Source organism: Lolium rigidum, chromosome 1 (assembly GCF_022539505.1).
Source record: "Lolium rigidum isolate FL_2022 chromosome 1, APGP_CSIRO_Lrig_0.1, whole genome shotgun sequence".
In the NCBI taxonomy this organism is placed as follows: domain Eukaryota; kingdom Viridiplantae; phylum Streptophyta; class Magnoliopsida; order Poales; family Poaceae; genus Lolium; species Lolium rigidum.
In genome coordinates, this window is record NC_061508.1 from 22,635,750 (window position 1) to 22,637,178 (window position 1,429).

The following is a 1,429-nucleotide window of genomic DNA, read 5'->3' on the forward strand; positions in this document are numbered from 1 at the left end:
CCTCCCTGCCGGGTCCTACGTCTTTTTCGGCGGACACTCCGCGCGACCGCCGAGCGTCCGCAGAGATGCAAACCTGGCGCATAATTGGGCCAGATTTGCGTCTCCACGGACGGCCCGGTCACTTTGCGTCGTCCCGCTGAAGCAGGCCATAGACGCATTTCCGGTCACGGCGGACACAAACGGTCGCTCAGCGTCCATTTGCGTCGCGCCGCTGGAGATGCCCTAATGCGCGGCTAGACAACCAGCAGAGTATACATAAGGGCACATGTGCGTGACACTTGTAAGTCCAACTGTGCTGCGGCCGCAGAGTATACGGCACAAGCCGGCGATGGCTTCTTCATCTCGCGAGGACGGGCCACGGGAAGACGCGTCCGCAGCGGCGCCGACGTACGCCGGGATGGCTGACCTGGTGCCGGCGCTTCCGCAGGAGACGCGGTGCCCGCCGTTCGCGCTGCGCCAATACAGTGGCTTCTGGCTGCCGGAGGCGGTGCTGCTGCGCGGCATCCCGGCGCTGCACGCCGGCTTCGCGCCGAGGCCCGACGACGTCCTCGTCGCCAGCTTCCCCAAGTCCGGCACAACCTGGCTCAAGGCCCTCGCGTTCGCCATCGCCCACCGCGCCGCGCACCCGCCGTCATCCGGCGACCACCCGCTCCGCCGCAGCAACCCGCACGACCTGGTCCGGTTCCTCGAGGTCGGCGTCTCGCTCGCGGGCAGGACCGACGACGGCATGGACGCCGCCACGGCCGAGCTCGAGGCGCTCCCGTCCCCGCGCGTGCTCGCCACGCACCTCCCCTACTCCCTCCTCCCTCCGCGCGTCATCGCCGCCAACCGGATCGTGTACGCCTGCAGGGACCCCAAGGACGTGCTGGTCTCGTCGTGGCTCTTCACCAGGCGCGCGTCGGCGAGCGTCGGAGTTGACACCGAGTGCTTCTCGCTCTCGGAGGCGCTTGAGCTCTTCCGGGAGGGGCGGTGCTTCTACGGCCCGCAGTGGCGGCACGTGCTCGAGTACTGGGAGGCGAGCCGCCGCACCACGAGTGTCGCCGTTGCTGCCAATGTGTTGTTCCTCACGTACGAGGAGATGCTGCGTGACCCCGCGGAGAACCTGAGGACGATGGCGGAGTTCATGGGCTGCGCCTTCTCCGAGGAAGAGGTGGCTGGACGGGTGGTGGATCAGATCGTGGAACTGTGTAGCCTGGAGAAGCTCAAGAACATGGAGGCCAACAGGAGCGGGCGGCGGAACGCGTCGGGCATCAGGAGCGACGCTTTCTTCCGGAAGGGAGTGGCCGGAGACTGGAGCAGCCACATGTCGCCGGAGATGGGGAAGATGGTGGACCAGGCCATGGAGGACGCTCTTCGGGGCTCTGGATTTAGCTTTTCCCAGCTCATCAACTCCGACGAGCCACGTCTGGGCACGGGTGGTAGTAAGTGA

At 66.8% G+C, this 1,429-nt stretch overlaps 1 protein-coding gene across 1 annotated transcript; it reads left to right on the forward strand.

Annotated features, from left to right (window-relative positions):
- The first annotated feature begins 265 nt into the window (after positions 1 to 265).
- Positions 266 to 1,429, forward strand: LOC124705301 (cytosolic sulfotransferase 12-like). Its single transcript, XM_047237052.1, has one exon. It carries the CDS (start codon positions 266 to 268, stop codon positions 1,427 to 1,429), a length of 1,164 nt encoding a protein of 387 aa, XP_047093008.1.

What these genes read in the sequence shown, in the direction of transcription:
- LOC124705301 (XM_047237052.1), top strand. Translation starts at nt 266, where the DNA reads ATGTGCGTGACACTTGTAAGTCCAACTGTGCTGCGGCCGCAGAGTATA.